The sequence below is a fragment of the Sturnira hondurensis genome, unplaced genomic scaffold (assembly GCF_014824575.4).
Source record: "Sturnira hondurensis isolate 20B ecotype Veracruz unplaced genomic scaffold, ASM1482457v3 Scaffold0018728, whole genome shotgun sequence".
NCBI lineage: Eukaryota > Metazoa > Chordata > Mammalia > Chiroptera > Phyllostomidae > Sturnira > Sturnira hondurensis.
This window is the reverse complement of record NW_028091359.1, coordinates 16,661,288-16,676,985: the sequence shown is the minus strand read 5'-3', so window position 1 is coordinate 16,676,985 and position 15,698 is coordinate 16,661,288. Positions and strand designations below refer to the sequence as shown.

General features: G+C 44.1%; 2 protein-coding genes and 1 non-coding gene across 5 annotated transcripts in view; all 3 read left to right on the top strand.

The window, feature by feature from the left end:
* Positions 1 to 98: 98 nt before the first annotated feature.
* SDF2 (stromal cell derived factor 2) lies at positions 99 to 9,323 on the top strand. Its single transcript, XM_037070339.1, has 3 exons — positions 99 to 488; positions 5,861 to 6,057; positions 8,641 to 9,323. Exons 1-3 carry the CDS (start codon positions 338 to 340, stop codon positions 8,926 to 8,928), a joined length of 636 nt encoding a protein of 211 aa, XP_036926234.1. The 5' UTR covers positions 99 to 337; the 3' UTR covers positions 8,929 to 9,323.
* LOC119003839 (U6 spliceosomal RNA) lies at positions 8,210 to 8,316 on the top strand. Its single transcript, XR_005070042.1, has one exon. It is a non-coding gene; the product is annotated as a U6 spliceosomal RNA (small nuclear RNA).
* A 2,993-nt stretch (positions 9,324 to 12,316) lies between the features above and the next one.
* BLTP2 (bridge-like lipid transfer protein family member 2) overlaps positions 12,317 to 15,698 on the top strand; it is a 31,908-nt gene continuing 28,526 nt past the window's right edge. Inside the window, exons 1-7 of one of the 3 annotated variants that reach the window (XM_037070342.1) lie at positions 12,317 to 12,505; positions 13,285 to 13,408; positions 13,888 to 13,937; positions 14,235 to 14,382; positions 14,558 to 14,676; positions 15,114 to 15,174; positions 15,357 to 15,546. In XM_037070342.1, the coding sequence (XP_036926237.1) occupies positions 12,438 to 12,505; positions 13,285 to 13,408; positions 13,888 to 13,937; positions 14,235 to 14,382; positions 14,558 to 14,676; positions 15,114 to 15,174; positions 15,357 to 15,546 (760 nt within the window). In that variant the 5' untranslated portion in view covers positions 12,317 to 12,437. The remainder of the gene's footprint in view (positions 12,506 to 13,284; positions 13,409 to 13,887; positions 13,938 to 14,234; positions 14,383 to 14,557; positions 14,677 to 15,113; positions 15,175 to 15,356; positions 15,547 to 15,698) is intronic. The other 2 variants (XM_037070341.1, XM_037070340.1) reach the window with 2 other exon arrangements.

Below are 15,698 nucleotides of genomic sequence, written 5' to 3'. Positions count from 1 at the left end.
ACGTGCTACGTCACTTCCGGCTCCCTGTCATTGGGAGTGGGCGGGCCATTCCTTGGTCTCTTCCCCTACCCAGCTCTCCGGGCTTCGGTCAGGAGGTCACAAAAACTGGCAGAAGCAGTTCAGGAAGGCAGCTATCAGGACAGAGCCACGGGAACAGAGCGAGCGGATCGGAAGCAACCAGGCTTAGTGGATTCCTCAGGCCGCTCTAGCCAAAGCAACCATAAAGACCAAACTAGGGCTTTTTCATTTCCTCTTCTCTGTGATTCCGCTCTTAGCTTCCGGTTCCGGGGAGGGGCGGAGTTTTCTTCGGGGTTAGAGGCACTGCCTGACATCCAGAATGGCTGTGGTATTGCTTCTGTTGTTCACGACTTTGTGTAGTGCTGTGGGAGCGTCCAATCTGGCTGTCGTTACGTGCGGTTCTGTGGTGAAGTTACTTAATACGCGCCACAACGTGCGACTGCACTCACACGACGTGCGCTATGGGTCAGGTACTGTGGCCCGGGTTTGGGTGGGCTGGGAAGGCCTTGTAGTTTCTGGGGGCGGGGCCTAGAGAAAATCTGAGGGGTGTGGTCTGGGAAGGTTTGGGGAGCCCTGGCACGGTTCCTGAGGTCTGGAGGCGGAGAATCGGAGAATTGAGTTGTTCTAAGGCGTCTTAATCATAATACCAACTTCATTCTGGTCAGCTACGGAGTGTACATATATACTCTTATATGTAACATTCATACGAAGTAGAGACTACTGATATCCTCACTTCATAGATGAGGAAACACGGTAAATCGCTTGCTCAAAGCTTTGCAGCTAATGAATGACGGAGACGCAGTTTGATCTAAATCTGCCTAGGTTCAAAGCCTTTTCTCAGTTACTCCTGGCTAGCACTACTCGGTATGGGAGAGACATGTAGAAAAATTGTAGTTAAGAGCTGTGTCTCTGAAGTTTTGAACTCCAAGAACCCACTCTTTGACTACGACCCTCTGTTCTAGCTCATGCTCTTCACAGTAACACTTGCTCTTCAACTCTTCCTTTGGCCTCTTTTTATTCAAACCTTACCCTTCTTCTGGTAAAGAATTTAAACTAAAGCACCCACTGGAACTGGAGAGGAAACCGATTTGAAAGTTTTTTATCATATGAAATTAAAATGCTCTGTTTGTGTGTTCATTTATAATGCAGCAATTATTTATGGATTCATTCAGTCTAGATTAATGAGCTCCTACTGTGTGCCTGTTGTTCTCAATACAGGAGATATGGTGATCAGTTAGCAAGTTACAAGAAAACAAACAGAAGAAAAAGCTAACTAGTGACTGCTTCGTGTCTGTGTTGGATGAATTGTGATGCTGATAGCTAAGAGAGGAAGGAGATCTCTCAGGTGGAGGCTAGTTTGTGGTTCATGTTTCTCAAAACCTGTCTGACCAGTTAGATTTGGAAAGGAACTGAGTTGTCATTGTTGGGATGTCTTAACAATCCTAGCAGTCATTCAGTGAACACCTTCTGCGAGTCTGGTTTATTACTTTTAAATTGATCTAGCTTTCTATTTTGCTTATTATTACTGAATCAGAGTCCTACTGGTAGGAATCTGTAAGTTTAAAAAGCTCTTCAGGTGCTCCTGATGGATAGCCAGATTTGAGAACCAGGTTCAGTCTAGAGCTTAGAAATCTGTGCTGAGCCCAAGATACAGATGGTCCCCAGTTTAAAATTTTTTCAGCTTTACAGTGGTGTGAAAGCAGTACATATTCAGTAGAAAGAAACAAGCTAGGCTAATCTCTGGTGTTTGGTAGGTTAGGTATTAAATACATTTTGACTTACTATCTTTCAACATACGATGGATTTATCAGGACACAACCCATTGTCATACATTGAGGAGCATCTGTTCAACATCATTGTATAGGTGGTGGTTAAAGACATGGGCAGAGTAAATGAGATTGCCCAAGATGAAGTGTGGTCCTCAATCTGGTGTCAATTTGAATCACTTGAAAAAGTGGTTGAAGGGCTTATACATGCTTTTGTCTTGACTCCCAACAAGTACAGTGGTACCTTGGTACTCGTTGTTAATTTGTTCCAGAACTCATGATGAGTGCAGAAACCAATGAGAACTGATTGTGAGGAGTGATGAAGCATTTTCTCTTGCGGGGCAGTGTCCTGACTCACACAAGTTCTAGCATGTGCGACAAGTCCCAAGCAAGCACTGAATGCTGAAACATTTTTTTTCTCATCAACATGTGACAAATACAGGGTTTGATGAGTACTGAAGCTGATGAGTACAGAGGTATAACTGTATTTAAGAATGGATAAGTGGACTTCCGGCCAAGATGGAGGCGTAGGTGGAAACACTGTGCCTCCTCGCACAACCAAGTTTAAAGACAACAAAGTTTTAGTAACAAAAAAATGCAACCAAAAGACAGAAAATTGAACTATACGGAAGTCCGACCACAACGAACCGTCCAGCCAGACCGGTAAGAGGGGTGAAGCCAGTGGCAGAGTGGGGTTGTGCAGGAAAGATCCACTGGTACACAGCAGCCATTGGTGGATCCCAGGTGTGGGGTGGCAACTGGCACACCCGGTGAGGGTGCAAGGTGGCAGGTTGACCGTGGTCACACATTCACACTCAGATAAACCAGGCAAAGGAGCAAGTAGTGAGGCAGACCGTGCAGGCCCCAGTGGTGGGAAGCAGCAGAAGGGACCGCCATTGCCCTTCTTTGACCCTGCGCCCACGTACAGAGTCACAACCCAGCGACTGAGTTGCCCCGCCCTGGTGAACACCTAGGGCTCTGCCCCTCATATGTAACAGGCGCGAACAGAGCAAGACATTGTGGCTCAAGAAGAACTCAAAGCCCCAGAGCCAGTAACTCTAAGTGACCATGAAATGGCCAACCTGTCAGATGCACAGTTCAAAACACTGGTGATCAGGATGCTCACAGAACTGGTCGATTTTAGTCACAAATTAGAGGAACAAATGAAGGCTAAACTAATTGAAATGAAGGGAAATGCACAGGAAACCAATAGTGATGGAAAGGAAACCTGGACTCAAATCAATTGAGTGGACCAGAAGGAAGAAAAAAACGACCAAATAGAAAAGAATGGAGAAACAAGAATTCAAAAAAATGAGGAGAGGCTTAGGAACCTTCAGGACATGTTTAAACATTCCAACATCCAAATTATAGGGGTACCAGAAGAACGACAAATGGAAAACTTATTTGAACAAATAATAAAGGAGAACTTCCCCAGTCTGACAAAGGAAATAGACTTCCAGGAAATCCAGGAAGCTCAGAGAGTCCTAAAGAAGGTGGACCCAAGGAGGAACACACCAAAGCACATCATAATTACATTAGCCAACATTAAAATGAAGGAGAGAATCCTAGAAGCAGCAAGAGATAAGGGGACAGTCACCTACAAAGGAGTTCCCATCAGACTGTCAGCTCATTTCTCAAAAGAGACCTTACAGGCAAGAAGGAGCTGGGAAGAAGTATTCCAAGTCATGAAATCCAAAGACCTACATCCAAGATTGCTCTATCCAGCAAAGCTTTCATTTAGAATGGAAGGGCAGATAAACTGCTTCTCAGATAAGGTCAAGTTCAAGGAGTTCATCATCACCAAGCCCTTATTATATGAAATGTTAAAGGGACTTCTCTAAGAAAAAGAAGATGAAAAATATGAACAGTGAAAGGACAGCAAACTCACAGTTATTAACAACCACACCTAAAACAAAAGCAAACTAAGAGGACAGCTAGATTGGGAGCGGAACCATAGAAATGGAGATCTTATGGAGGACTAGCAACAGGGAGGAGAAGGGAGAAGGTACAGAGAATAAGTAGCATAGACAGTAGGTAGAAAATGGATGGGAGAGGGCAAGAATAGTATAGGAAATATAGAATCTAAAGAACTTATGACACATGAACATAAACTAAAGGGGGGGAATGGTAGGGGAGGGGGTGTGCAGGGTGGAGGGGGATGAAGGGGGTGAAATAGGACAACTGTAATGGCATAGTCAATGAAATATATTTTTAAAAGTGGATAAGTGCCAGATACAGAACTCTGGGTAATCATAAGGTTTAAGGATGGAAGGGGAAGTGGGGATATAATAGAAAGTGAAGAAGTAGAAGACAGAAAGTATAGATCATGATTTAGTAAAACATGGTAGTTAAGGACCAACCACGAGAACTGTAAGGTAATAACCAGAAATAAGGAGGAAGGGGCGAGTTTGAGACTTTTTTTGAAGATGTAAAAACGCATGAGTGGAAGAAGCAATAGAGAGAAGCCGGTAGTTTCGTTACAAACATTCACCCAGATAACTCTGGGATAAGACATCACGTGTCAAGTAGTAAAAAGGGTATCATTAAAAAGCTGCAGTCGGGCCCTGGCTGGTGTAGCTCAGTGGACTGAGCGCCCGCCTGTGAACCAGAGGGTTGCGGTTCGATTCCCAGTCGGGGCACATGCCTGGGTTGCAGGCTGGTTCCCTGCAGGCCAACTCCCAGCAGGAGATGCACAAAAGGCAACCATACATTGATGTTTCTCTCTCTCTCTCCTTCCCCTCTAAAGATAGAAAAAAAAAAAAAAAAGCTGCAGTAGGGAAACCAAGGGACTGAAGGCAAAAGTAGGAGGAATAGGCAAGAATATCTAAAGAAGGTATCTGGGAAATATGGGGTACCTTTAAAGATTTGTGTAGTGCATGAGGCCTAGGGAAGAGAATACCCCTGGTGTTTATATGGGAGAGTGGCCTATCTGGGGGAATTTGACAGAAAATAAAGCTTTGTGGGAGGCCATGTGGTAGAGATTAAGAATGTGAGTTCTAGAGTTAGAGCATTGAGAGTCGAACCTGAGCACTGTTAGGGTTGTGTGACTTTGGGCATACTATTCAGCCTCACTGACACTCCAGTGTAAAATACAGGTGATAATACAGTAATAGATGTGTGTACCTAATATGAATATTCAGTCAAAAAGCTTTGGTTAGTATCTGACATCTAGTAAGTGCTCAGTACACATTAATTAGCTAGCAATTACTTGCATCTTCTTTGTTAAGCTACATGTTTAACCCAGTGCCTTTTTTTTTTTTTTAGATTTTATTTATTTTAGAGGGAGAAAGAGAGGGAGAGAAACATCAATGTGTGGTTGCCTCCCAAGCACTGCCCCCGCTAGGGGCCCAGCAAGCAACCCAGGCATGAGCCCTGTCTGGGGACCAAACTGGCAACCCTCTGGTTCACAGGCGGGCGCCCAATCTACTGAGCCACATCAGCCAGGAACCTAGTGCATCTTAACTTGCAGGACTTTACCAGTTTAGGCAGTGTTGACCAAATTTAGATGACTTGAGGGTACTTTTATAATATATTGATAGATCACTTACAGGAATTTGGGAGCCATATGGCTGTTTGGATTAAAGTTGACAGCAAAAACTGGTCTCAATTGTAAAATGTGATAAATTATTTTAATAGATAGTAAACATTGAATAATATCACAAACATGTTACAATTATATGAGTAGACACCTGGCATATACTACAGGCTATCCCAGTAGTATGTATAGGTAAACACTGAGTGTGCTTCCAAAAAACCTACATATGTTCATTTATTTAGTGCCCTTTGATGCAAATTTTTGGAATTTTCTAATATGGTGCACTCTTAGATATAGTTTATCACTCATAACTAATACTACATAAATACATTTAGTATTTCTCACATACATTAGTATGTGTATTGGTACCTACACAAATATTGACATTATAGGAGAAAAAGTTATTACTAAGCATACGGTTTCCTCCCCACCCCTCCAAGCCTATTGTATGACATGGGGCACATTATTGGCAATAGGAAAGAAACAAGGGTCCAGTTGAACTTAACCTCTTTTCTTTCTTTTTTTTTTTTTTGGACTGCAGGTAGTGGGCAGCAGTCAGTGACAGGTGTGACCTCTGTGGATGACAGCAACAGCTACTGGAGGATACGGGGAAAGACCTCCACAGTGTGTGAGAGGGGAACCCCCATCAGATGTGGCCAGCCTATCCGGCTGACACATGTCAACACTGGCCGAAACCTCCATAGTCATCACTTCATTTCACCGCTTTCTAGAAACCAGGTGAAGTGGCGTCCTGTGGGTCGTGGCTGCTTGGTGCTTTACTCAGTTGAGTTGTTTGACAGCTTACTTGTTAGTCCTTTCTTTTTTAGGTGTAGATGTTCTCTGCTCTGCAGACCTGGAGAATTGGCTTTGTCACATACATGTGAAAGAAGTTGTTTCTGGTCAAAATGGAGACTTTACATCTAGATCAAGTCAAGAAATGAGGAAGAGAGACAGAATAAGTACCATTAGCATATCATGAGTTATCTTGATAAATCTTACAATAAAGAAACCTAATGTTTTTCAAACTTGCAATATAAATTATTTTTTAAGGTTTTAGTTATTTTTTGAGAGGGGGCGGGTAGGAAGAAAGAGAGGGAGAGAAACATCAATGTGTGGTTGCCTCTCACGTGGCCCCTACTGGGGGACCTGGTCTGTAACCTAGGCATGTGCCCTGACTGAGAATCGAACTGGCGACCCTTTGGTTCGCAGCCCACAGTCAATCCACTGAGCTACACCAGCCAGGCCTATTATTATTTTAATGATGCCAACTGACCACTAGGAAAATGAATTAGATATTGTGTCATTAAAAATTTTTTTATTAGCCCTGGCTGGTGTAGCTCAGTGGATTAGCGTGGGCCTATGAACCAAACAACTGCAGTTCGATTCCCAGTCAGGGCACATTCCTGGGTTGCAGGCCAGTTCCCAACAGGGGATGCACAAGAGGCAACCATACATTGATGTGTCTCTCCCTCTCTCCTTCCCTTCCCCTCTAAAGATAAATAAATAAAAATCTTTAAAAAAATATTTATTGCTCTTTTAGAGAGAGAAAGAGAAATATTGATTCATTGTTTTACTTATTTATGCATTCATTGGTTGTTTCCTGTACATACCTTGACTGGGGATCAAACCTGCAACCTTGGCATATTGGGACAATGCTCCAACCAACTGAGCTACCTGGCCAGGTCCTGTGCCATGTTCTTTAAGCCTTGAGTTTTCGGGGGATGTAGAAGCTCTTAATATCTGCTTCCCTCCCACTCCCGCTCTGTTTATAGTTTTCCCTATTAACATCTTACATAGGTATGATAGGTTTGCTATAGTTAATTGATAATATTGATACATTGTTATCTACTTAAGTCCATAGGTTATTCCAGTTTCCTTAGTTTTTACTACTCTCCTTTTTCTGTTCTAGAATCCCATCCCAGATACTGCATCACATTTAGTTGTCATGTCTCTTTAAGCTTCTCTTGGTTGTGACAGTTCTCAGATTCCTCTTGTTTTTGATGACCTTGATTGACAGTTTTGAGGAGTGCTGGTTAGTATATCATAGGGTGCTCCTCCATTGGAATTTGTTTGATGTTTTTCCTATGATTTGACTGGATTTATAAGGGTTTTTGGGAGAAAGGTCACAGAGATAAAGTGCCATTTTCATCACATCATATCAAGGATGCATACTATGTACATGATTTATTACTGTTGATATCAATTACCTGGCTGAAGTAGTGTTTTACTTTTAGGCCTTCTCAACTAACAGAGCAAAGAAACATGTATGTAAACATATTTATCTATAAATGTTTACATATCTATAAATGTTTGTTCGTGTAATCATTTGTATGTATATTAAGTTAAACATGATTTCTTAATGATGTCTCCAACTCTATTACCACATAGATCATTCTAGCCTTCTTCCTTTGCTTATTTGTAAATTCCCGCTCTAACAGTGAGATACCCGGCCCCACTGCCATCCATTTACCAGCATGCGCAGTTCTAGTATACAAATATAGTGGTGGTATACATAGCCACTTAAAATTACATAGCTATTAATGTTCGTTTAAATTATATTTCTGAATTAATCAGCAACTTTTTTGTTGTGATAGAAACTCTGAATATTTGGCCCTAAGGGGAATGGGATTAAAAAAGGAGTGGAAGACAGGATCTGCTATAATCTGCTCAATTAACATTTCTTACTTTATTTAATTCTCATAATCTTTAAGATGATATTATTATCATTTTATAGAAGAGAAAATGAAGGTTTGAAGGAGTTACATAGGAAGGTGTAGAGCTGAGATTCAGGGTCTGCTTGTCTCTAGCTTGAGTTTCTCACCAGGTCACTTAAAATCTAGTTAAGGGAATGAAGCAGAAATATTTAAAGTCAAATAAAAAGAGCTATAAGGTGCTCGCTCCGGCAGCACATATACTAACATTGGAACGATACAGAGAAGGTTAGCGTGGTCCCTGCACAAGGATGACATGCAAATTCGTGAACTGTTCCATATTTTTCAGAAAACTGTACTTGAACAACAATTAAAATAAGTTAAAAAATAGCTATAAAGTATTTTAAGACTATAATAGAAAATACAAGGCAAATAAAGGGTTATTTGCAAAATAAGTGTTTGGACCATATATTATGGCAATTGATTTTGTCTCCATTATGTCTTGTCTTTTTCCCGCAATTTAAATTATTTACTTATTTTTAAACAATCCTAGAAAGCTTCTCATTTTTCCCTTTTAGGTAATCTTGTTTTTCTTCTTACTGCCTTCCTTCCCTTTCCAAGCCTATGCACCGGCCATGCTAATGTTGCTACTACCATTTATGTCTTCCAGGAAGTGAGTGCTTTTGGTGAGGAAGGTGAAGGCGATTATCTGGATGACTGGACAGTGCTCTGTAATGGGCCCTACTGGGTGAGGGATGGTGAGGTGCGGTTCAAGCATTCTTCCACTGAGGTTCTGCTGTCTGTCACAGGAGAACAATATGGTCGACCCATCAGTGGGCAAAAGGAGGTGCATGGCATGGCTCAGCCAAGCCAGAACAACTACTGGAAAACCATGGAAGGCATCTTCATGAAACCCAGTGAGTTGCTGAAGGTAGAAGCCCACCATGCAGAGCTCTGAGTCTGCAGGCTGTGAGCCACTGTCACCGCATAGTGTTCATTGACACCTGCTGCTGTCTCAGCTTGGGATCCCTGGCACAGGGTCTCTCTGGGCATTGGCCATGTCACCACTGAGATGAAGATGGACGCAGAAAACAGTAATTGTGTGTTGAAGCTTTGGCCCTTCACAGTTGAAATGGTTGTTCTCCCAGACTTGGGTCCATTCTTTCTGAGTGCAAGACTTGTTGGTAAAGGAGCAGGTGCATTTTACTTATATTGATAAAACAGAAACTGAGGGAGAAATCCCTCCTAGCTGGACAATTTTTATTCTTCAGAAGTTTGGCATCATGGATTATTAATGTGTGTGACTTTTTCCTTGCTTTCTTTCTCTAAAATGATAAAGAGATTTCATGGTTAGCCACTGTGTTGTCATTTATTAGGTGTGCTATTTTTTATTCATTTATTTTCAGAGAGAGGGGAAGGGAGGGAGACAGAGAGAAAGAATACGGAAACATCAATTGGTTGCCTGTTGTAGGTCCCTAAATGGGGACCTGGCCTGCAACCCAGGCATGTGCCCTGACTGGGATCAAACCAGTGACCTTTTGGTTTGCAGGCCGGCACTCCACTGAACCATACCAGCCAGGGTCAAGGGTGCTATTCCATGATCTGATTAATCCTTGAGTGCTGAGAGTCATTGCTATCATCCTTTTGAAATGCTGCAAACCTTTGGTGTGGGCCCTTTTAAGAGCCTTACTTGCATCCAAATTTTTCCTTTTTCTACTTTCACTTGTCTAGCACCTCATTGGTAGATTTTTCACTAAAATTATGACTAAAGACCCTCAAAAATTGTTTTATTCTAGATCTGTTACTGCAGTTGAGAAAAGGGTAGTAGTAAAAAGAGGAATCCACATTTATTCATTGTCTGCTAAATACTAGGCACAATGTTGCAGATATTAACTCATTTAATCTTCACAGATAAGGGTAGATGATACAATTTTGCCAATGCAGAACAGAAAAGATGAGTAACTGCCTGAATTCTTAAAGGTAGTAAATAATTTGAGGATAGGAATCCAGCTTTATCTGGCACATGTTCTTTTTTTTCTTCCTTTCAATTCTCATCTAGGGACATGCTCATTGATTTTAGAGTGAGGGGTGCAGAGGGAGAGAAACATCTATCTGTTGTGTTTTGCACACACCCTATCCAGGACCGGACCTGCAACCTAGGCATGTGCCCATACTGGGAAATCCATCTTTTGGTGCATGGAATGAGGCTCAAGCAACTGAGCCACACCAGGCCAGCCTAGCATGTGTTGTTTTTACTACACTACAATAATGTTTAGCTCTTGGTAGATAACTACTCTTTTGGGGACAATGTAGGAATATCTTTCCCTGAAAAGGTAGGTAGAAAACTTGTCCTCTGCTCACCTCATTTTCTCCCTGTCCTCACTAGTGGAGAAAGTTTGCTTCTATGTCCTTCAAGCATGCAGCAGTGAGTGAGGGTTTCTGCCACTTGCTGGAATTTTAGTGATTAACAGGTCTTTTTATTTTTGGAAACTTCTAGATTTTTTTTTCCTGTTTGCTTTAGGAAGTTAAGGTAGAACACATTGGGGATACAGGTCTCCCCGACTTTCCAAAAGTTCCTGTTATACACTACTTACCTTTCACAAAAGAACTAAGTGTTCAATGACTTTTCATCCAAGCAAAATGATTTTCAGTTATCTTCAGTTAGTAAAAATAGGTAATAATGTGAACTTCAGGATAGCTGGGGATACTCTTCGCTTTATGCCATTTCAGCTTATTAAAGGTTTTGTAGGTACACTCTACTTTCAGATAGCTGGAAACCTGTACAGGTCTGTGCCAGACATGGCCCCTTACATTAAGAAACATTTCTTTTAGGAGGATTTGTTTCAGTAAGTTGACACCATGAACTAGTTTAACTCCAGCTATGCTCTCTCCCTACTATTCCACTTCAGTTGCATTGATCCCTTGAGAGCTCTCCAGAAAGGAGACAAATGATAAAGTCAACATTTCAGGCTCAGTTAGTTGGTAGGATGGTAAGTCTGGGAAGAAGAAAGGAAATGTTAGAAATCAGCTGCATAAAGGGAACAGATTGGAAGAGATGAATGGGAGTAGGGAGCTGTGTTGCAAGGTGCCACTCCTTGGCTTGGACAGTGTCCCCTGAGTTATTGGGCCTTCCCTGAAGGTTCACTGACAGAACGCACCCTGTTGGCAGGCTGCAGATTACTAGGAGGACCCTAGAACAATGGTGCTTGAGAGATAGGCATGAACTATAAAGAAAGAAGCAGTGAGGAAGCCATGAGGGAGATGTGAAATTAGTGATGAGAGGGCTAGAGAAGGAAGGAAACCAGTTGGAAGGGTAAAAGCAACTTCGGACAGCCCAGATGAAAGTTGAAATGGTGCTTTATCTGAAGGAATAAGAGTCTCCAAATAAAATCTTGAAGGACATTTATGGACATTAGGATGTGATAGTAAAGGATGTGAAATACCTATCTTGAAATCCTCAGAATTTCTTCAGCTTGTATTGTAGTAACATCACTAGAATAGAGTTGGAAGGGTCCTTTATCCGAGAAGGAAACAGACAAAATCGACCTGAATTTCTCCCATTTCGTGTAACTGTTTGCTTCCCAGGCCAACTTTTTGTTGCTGAAGGGCAAGAACACTATCCTCTACTACCTTTATGGTATCTGCTCTCCCCGTCCCCGGCGTCTCCGCGCCCAGATTGCACACTGCACAGGCCTGAAAACTCCAAGTAAGGTTCAAAATGGTGCCGCCCACACAACAGGTCAATACATATTAACTGACTAGAACAGTATTCCAACAGTGAAATTCACTTCTTAGTGAATTAAAAACTAATTCCTTTCAGGCCTTACAGTACCTCTTTGGTTTTCTCAATGATTTTTAGACAAGGCCCTTGAATAACACAGGAGAGCTACTTGTATGACTCAGAGGTATAACTTCTGCAGTGTACTCCCAGACCTTAAGTGGGCAAGCAGACTCTATAACTATCCTAGGAAACTGTTTTGTAAGTGGAACTCTCAGAGGCCGGCCAGATCCACTGCAAAACAGGGAACAGTTCAGACTGTACCGCTGGAGTCCTCGGCCCCGCGGCCCCGCGGCCCCGCATTTCCGGGCACAGAAGGGTGCGGCTGGGAGTAAGGTGTGTTTGTCAGTCCGCTCGAGATCCACTCCCAAGCACTTTCCTTCCAGAGCCACGCCTTCACTTCGGGCTTACAGCTGGTCGGCCCTGCCGGATTGTGCGCACCGGGTAGGGGGGGCGGGGCAACGACACAGCTGCTGGCTGGCTGGCTGGTTGTGGGGCGGGGGGGGGCGGGGGGGCGTGGCGTACGCGCTCAACGCTTCCTGGTCCCGCGTAGTCCCTGCGCGCTCGGCTGGTCGGCCCAACCCTGAGCAGTGGAGAACTGGAGGCGGGGGGGTGGGACCCGGCCGGGCGGGGGGCCGGAGCCAGGCCGGGCCGGAGCCGGGCCGGAGCCAGGCGGGGCCGGGGCCGTAATGCCCATGTTCTTCGCTGCGCTGTTGGCCTTGCTGTTGGTTGCGGTGTTCGCCCTCTTCCTAGGCCGGTGAGGGGATCCCGGTTACGGCAGGGTGGCGGAGACGGTGGGAAGAAGAGAGGCTGAAGAGGGGGGGCGCTGAATAGAGGCGCGCGGGAGGGGGAGGCAGATGGGGAAAGCGCTAGAGGGGTTGGTGCGCTGGCGGGGGGCGGCGGGGGAGGGGTCGGTCGGAGGCTCGGGGCCGGAGCAGGCGCGGAGGAGCTGGGATTGGGGAGCGGGTGAGGCCTGAGATGAATGTGTGTGGGGAGGGGGCTCGGCTCAGTGGTCTCCCTTTTTAACTCAACATGCCCCTGAGTGTCTCCTCCACCGAATACGAAGGGCACCTGCAGCCTGCCCTGGGAAGCCGGACAGGTTTGGCTGCCCAGGGAAGAGTTGCATTAGAGCTGGCCGAGTGTGACCCCACAGTGCCTTCTTGCGGACATCTGTCTGGAGGGCGAAGACATAGACTCTTTGGGGAGTGTGTGATGGCACGTCTGACACGGCTGCTTGTACTTCGACTCTTGTTGGATCCTCATCTTTCTATCTTTAGGGTTCCTAAAGATTTCAGGGGTTGCTTTCTTTGTCTTCAACTTAGTTTAGTTAATCTGATTACATCTGGGTGAAGGGGACAACCTAGGGCAACTGTTCTGATCGTTGTGGCTGAATGTATGGGACAGCCTGATGTTTGGCAGACAGGAGAGTTGCCCAGAAGACCCGGCCTCAGGATTTGACCCTTCTAGGACCAACAAGGAGTGAGGAAAGACATAATTGGGAGAAGATCCTATGAACTCACAGGGATTTTTCTGTAGGTGGCTTGTGGTCCGGTTGGTCACCAAGTGGTGTCAGCAGAAGCTGCAGGCAGAGCTAAAGATTGGCTCTTTTTTTTGGATCCAGAATGTCAGTCTTAAGTTTCAGCAGCACCAGCAAACGGTGGTGAGTCCTGGAGAACTCCCTGGGTGTGTTTGTGTATGTGTGTGGGGGACAGTTGATTCAGCTGAACTTCAGCTTTTAATTTTCTTTCAAAAAGAATTCTGGATGACTTTCCTTGTTAACCCAGTCTTGCCACCTCTTTGCCAAGATGATCTTAGTGTTATTTTGGGAATGCTGGGATTGATGTAAATTGTTCAATTAAAAATGCTTATAAGGCACAAAGAAAGATAACAGGAACTAGAAGAGCTTACTGTTCTACTTTAAGAGGGGGAAAGGGGTAACTTATCCATAAAAGAGGAATACTAACTTCATTGTTAGGAGCAGGATCTAGTGCAGAGGAGAGAAGCCCATACAAATGGAATGGAGGATAATTCATGGAAGGGATATAGTACTTCTTCCTGTTCTCAGAACCTTTCCTGACTTGTCAAGCTGCTCATATCTTATCCAGCAGCTACTGTACAAAGCTTTCTCCCTTGTTTTAGGAAATTGATAGCCTGTGGATTTCCAGTAAACTCCTTAGCCATGATCTGCCGTGAGTACCCTATATCCTCACTTTTCTTTTGGGGAATATTTTGGGTTTGGGGTTTGCAGAAAATGAAATTCTTCTATACAGGCCTCAAAGTCTAAGAAGGGAAGTGGGCTCTTGGCTTGATGTCTCATGGTTAGCCCGGAAGTGATTATCTTATGAGACAGATATTGATAACTACTATGAGATCATCCTCAATGATTTGAGCTCCATTTTTAGGGAGGATGGGGGAGTGAATATGAGGAAGAAGAGACAGCTGTGGAAGGGATGGGCCTGATGGCATGAGGTTTCTCTTCTGGGCAGGCGCTATGTGGCATTGTGCTTTGGAGAAGTGCGTATCAGAACTGACCTACAGAAGGCTTCTGGCCTATTTGCTCCGTTCTCCCAGAGCACTGGAGTGCATCAAAAGGAGCTGTCCTTCAGCCCAGCCTTATTGAAGATCTTATGTCAGGTCAGACTACCTCTCCCACTTTTTTTGACTATTCTAGAAATGACTGGCTTTGGAGTCATGGGTGGATTTCTCTGTTTGTGAGGCATGATACTAAGAGCTGCCTCTTACTCTTTTTCTTTGGAAAAGAAAGGCAGTGCCTTAGCATTAATTGTTGTTCTTTGTTTATTCCTTCCAGCTATTCTCCATTCATGTAGATTCTATAAACATCATGGTCCTCAAGGTGGCTACTTCTGAGTCTTTGTGGCATATTCAGATCAGAGAAAGCAGCTTTCTTTTGGATAGTGATGGGAAAAGGTAAACTCTGAGTAGAAAGGGGTCTAGTAGTTCCATTCTTTCCTTATAGTTGTTTCAGGGTGGACAGCTGTCAGGGCCTTCTCATTCCATGTAATTGTGTTTAAAGATTTTGTTTGTTTATTTTTAGAGAGGGGCAGGGAGGGAGAAAGAGAGGGAGAGAAACAGCAATGTGTGGTTGCCTCTCGAGCACCCCCTACTGGGGACCTGGTCTGCAACCCAGGCATGTGCCTGACTGGGAATTGAACTGGCAACCCTTTGGTTCCAAGGCTGGCACTCAGTAAACTAAGCCACACTAGCCAGGGCTCATTCCATGTAATTTAAGGAGAGGCTAAGGTTAGGCACTTTTGCTTGCCTTGTCCCTACCAGCCAACAAAGCTTGATTGAAGGTAAACAGTGAGGAAAGGGGCCAAGTGATTTTAATTTTTTTCCTTTCCCAGGCTAAAATGTGAGGTGAGCTTAAGTCAGATCAACAGCAAAGTTCTAAAGAGTGGCCAGTTGGTGAGTATGCGATGGTCCTTAAGCTGCCTTGTATCTTTCTGTGTGTATCAAAGAATTTAGGGCTTATCCATAGATTGTTTCCTTGTAGGGTTCTCTCAAGGTAGTGTTCCAGACCACTGCTTTTTACCCAAAATTCCCAAGCTCCCTACACATACACACCTTATAAGCTTATTCTTCTGCAGGAGGACACCTGTCTCGCAGAGCTCTCACTGGCCCTAAAGCTGTGTCTAGAGGTGGGCATCAGGAGTCGGCACCTGAAGGCGATCACTGTGGATGTGTGGACACTTCATGCTGAACTGCATGAGGGCCTCTTCCATAGTCAGCTGCTGCACCAGGGCCCGAGTCTTGCACCCAAGCCTGTTCCCTGTTCAGGTAAAGCCCCAGTCAGTGAACTTCTTGGTTGCCCTGTTCTCAGGTTGTTTTGGAAGTAGAAAAAAATAGCAGTTTCACTATTCTTTTAGGTGTGATTTGTTAGTCATCATGGCCTTGGACCCTGAGAATAGATAGAGGAAATAGGACATTTA